Source organism: Mycetomoellerius zeteki, unplaced genomic scaffold, assembly GCF_001594055.1.
Source record: "Mycetomoellerius zeteki isolate Tzet28-1 unplaced genomic scaffold, Tzet1.0 scaffold110, whole genome shotgun sequence".
NCBI classification, from domain to species: domain Eukaryota; kingdom Metazoa; phylum Arthropoda; class Insecta; order Hymenoptera; family Formicidae; genus Mycetomoellerius; species Mycetomoellerius zeteki.
Genome location: NW_017256018.1, coordinates 269026 through 272678, shown reverse-complemented (window position 1 = coordinate 272678; position 3653 = coordinate 269026). Strand labels below are relative to the sequence as shown.

The following is a 3653-nucleotide window of genomic DNA, read 5'->3' as shown; positions in this document are numbered from 1 at the left end:
ATCTAATGTGAGATACCTCAACATCTCTCTTCATTTTTTTAGCAACGTTTCTTACATAACTTACTTCCGATACATCTAAACTTTGCTTTAAATTATCTAATAAATTTTCAAATATCGTATAATTTTCTATATGACGAATATAAAAGTAGTCATCCTCTTCATGATGATTATGCCTATAAAATCTCAATTTGCCCTTAAATTCATCAATATTACCCAAAGGCTTGATCCAAAAATTTATAAACTCATTAAACTTCTCTACCCTTTCCTCCAATCGTATAAAAGTATTGCATGATGCAATGCCATTATCCGACATAATAAACTCTCTAATAAAACCTTTCATTTCTGCTTCGTGATCAAAAGCCCATCTAACGAATTGCTCTGCATCATCTAATAAACCTCTCTCTATGCAACGCTCACAATTTTGTAACAAAGTCTTGCCCACTACCTTGCACTTTAAAGTATGTATTACCTCTTGAGGCAACATACACCAGGTTAAAAAATCTTCTATAACTTCAAAAGCATTATATCCTATAAACGTATCACATAATGCTGCCTCCAATTCCTCATTGTTTGATAAATAATCTTGCTTAAACGACGTTATTTCTTCTTCTGATGCTAAAAGCCAGTACAAAAATTTGTTAGAATTCTCTAATGCAGCACTAACATCCTTTTTCTGCGCAGCCCACAATTTGTAAATGTGTTCACGCACACATTTATCTTCCTGCACGGTCTTCTTGCAAACCTTCCTTTCTTCCTCTGTAGAAAATCGCCAAGATAAAAACTTATCCACCAATTCATATTTACTAGATATTATGAAACCTCTAATTAACGCTATATTATCTACCTTACTCTTGAGAATTCCTTTCTCTTCGTTCGCACTACATTGCCAGTTTAACAACTTATCTGCTAAATAATATTGGTCACACTTGATAAGATCATCTAATATGTCTATTCCTTTCTTAAAACTTTTTTTCTCCTCTTCAGATACTAATATCTGATCTATAAATTGATCTAATAATTCATATTGATCTTCTTTTATTAACTCCGCGTATTTCTTTGAACCAGAATCTATTAATTCCTTTTTTCTTGGCGCCATTTCTTGTGCGCTAACTACCAATTTGATGCTAGATAAATCCCATATGTCAAATAAATCATGCATCAAGGCCACAAGTGAATTATCTGAATGATCTAGTGCTATCTTACGTTTTATTTTTACCGGAATCCTGTTCCATACTTGGTGGAGTATACTTCTATATTGACTATCTTCTATTACAAATCCCAGCGCACAATCCTGACTCATTTTACTTGTAATTGCCTGCAAAATTCCGTACACAATGCTGGTATCATTCTCAAGATATAGCCAAATTTTATCTAATGTCGGCATGAGAAACTCTTGCCACGGCCACGTAAATAACAGCATTTCCACAATACAATACTGAATGGATTTCTCAAATGAATCATCTATTAAAGTGATTATTTTTTTATTAAATAACTCCTCTTGATGATGTACAGCCATTTTACTCATTAGAAACACACATATCTCTACATATCTCTCTTTCGTATAATGTCTTTCATATTTGTAATAAGCATATTGCTGAATTAAAATACGAGTGCCACTTACTATATTTCTATCTCTTTCTTCATTATTTAATTTATTCCAAAAATATTTGACAGCATTACTATACCCAGCAAACATCGATAATCTACACATATTTTCCTCAATAGAATGATGAGGATTGTATAAATAATGAAATGAATTATTGAATAAAACTGAATACCCCAATTTTCCATATGAGTACCTCTCAAAGCGCCAAATTAACTCTGTCATCTCATCATTTCTCAAACATTGCCAATATGCCAATATATGTCGAGTGTAATAACGATATATATCCCCATAATCCCTATCCTGAGTAGCTTGTGGAATTTGTGTCCACAAGCTATTAATACATTCTTCTAATGCATATTTACATGCAAAATTATATATTGTGGAAACACTGAGGTTTGCATTACCTATCCAAGATGACTGAATTATCCTGACCGCGTCCACAGTACCTTGCTGGGTCCAGTATATTTGATCAACATATTCTAGTGCTTGTCCTACTTTGCCATATTGAACCATATTCTCACGTTCAATACGCCAGTACCAGCCGTATATCTTTTTGCCTATCTCTTTTGAGACATGAAGCAATTCTCTATATAAAATAGCCGGTAATACATCACGCTCTAGCTGTTGCAACACCTCCTTTGTTAAATCGTACCATTTCGACAACATTCTGCTTTCGCGTGAACGCTCCCTAGCACACAATATAAAAAATTCTTTTACCTTACTTTTTACATCCGGCCTTTCCCATAGCGAAATCGCTATATTCAATATGGCTAAACGCTGTAGGCTATTGTGTGACTCATGCATACTAAAACCTCTATTTGATAGGGAGTGTTAACAAACTGCTAATCTAATAAGCGCAAGTTGCCAATTAATTGCTTGCTGTGTGGTAGATTTTATAATTCTGTTATATTATCACATGTCTATAATCCGTAAAGCCTTTAGACGTCTTTATTATCCAATAGATGTGATTGCCCTTTGTGTTTGTTGGTATCTGTCTTATTCTCTGAGCTTGCGCAATATTGAAGAAATGATTGCAGAATGAGGTGTTAGACTCGACCATTCAACCTTGCATCGCTGGGCAGTCAGGTTAATTCTGTTGATGAACAAAAAATTTCGTAAATATAAACGCCAAACAAGCAAGTACTGGAGAATGGACGAAACTTACATTAATGTCAGAGGAAATTGGAAATATTTGTACAGAGCAGTTGATAATATGGAAAAACCATAGATTTTCTACTTACAGCAAAACGTGATACTGCGGCAGCTCTTAGATTTTTCAAGAAAGCTATTAGTCAGCATGGTACGCCTGAAGTTGTTACAATTGATAAAAGTGGTGCCAATACTGCTGCTTTGAAGGCGATTAACACCAGTAAGCAAGAGAAAGAGGCTATAGGCATCCTACAAAACAAATATCTAAATAACATTATTGAACAAGATCACTGCAATATAAAACGCGGATACGGCCAATGCTAGGATTTCAATCATTTCGCTTCGCAAAGATCATTTGACTAATCAGAGAAGAAGACATTTTTTCGTCAGTCATGGAAAATATCACTTTAGGTGCGTTTCGAGTTACGCATGATGTATGATTCGTCTTCATTGTTCACCAAATAATAAAGAAGGATAAAATGTCCCTTCGTTCTTTGTATTACAGGATACAACACGCACGACAGTAATCGAACTGCTAGAGTCCGCTGAAGTTAAAATGGTAAAGGTATAGAATACCTGGCTCACCTCCGATTTTGATGAAATTAGGCTTATTCGACGCGTTTTTGCACGAAATGAACGAATGTGGCAGAAAAAAGTGCCGCTCTGGCCTCCGAACCGAGATATTTAGCGTTAAAGTTCACGGCCGTTCAGGTTAGGAAATCTGTCACACCGACTCGATATAAGCGCTATTCTTCTTCTTCTTCTTCTTAATTAATGGCTCCCGCCTCCAGACATATAAAAAGGAGGTCGATACGGCCAGATCACGTCAAAATGTTAGTAATCGTACAATGAGTTCAGACGTATTAATGACAAAAGCGTCAAGCAAGGAGCAACGTGC

The 3653-nt window shown here is 35.3% G+C and overlaps 1 protein-coding gene across 1 annotated transcript; it reads right to left on the bottom strand.

Moving 5' to 3' along the window:
• Window positions 1-1274: 1274 nt before the first annotated feature.
• Window positions 1275-3653, bottom strand: LOC108725858 (uncharacterized). The gene is made up of 4 exons (XM_018453120.1): window positions 3341-3653; window positions 2848-3004; window positions 2011-2699; window positions 1275-1315 (listed from the first exon to the last, which is right to left on the bottom strand). The coding sequence occupies exons 3-4, from the start codon at window positions 2408-2410 to the stop codon at window positions 1302-1304; spliced, it is 414 nt and encodes a 137-aa protein (XP_018308622.1). The 5' UTR covers window positions 2411-2699; window positions 2848-3004; window positions 3341-3653; the 3' UTR covers window positions 1275-1301.

What these genes read in the sequence shown, in the direction of transcription:
- LOC108725858 (XM_018453120.1), bottom strand. Translation starts at nt 2,410, where the DNA reads ATGCATGAGTCACACAATAGCCTACAGCGTTTAGCCATATTGAATATA.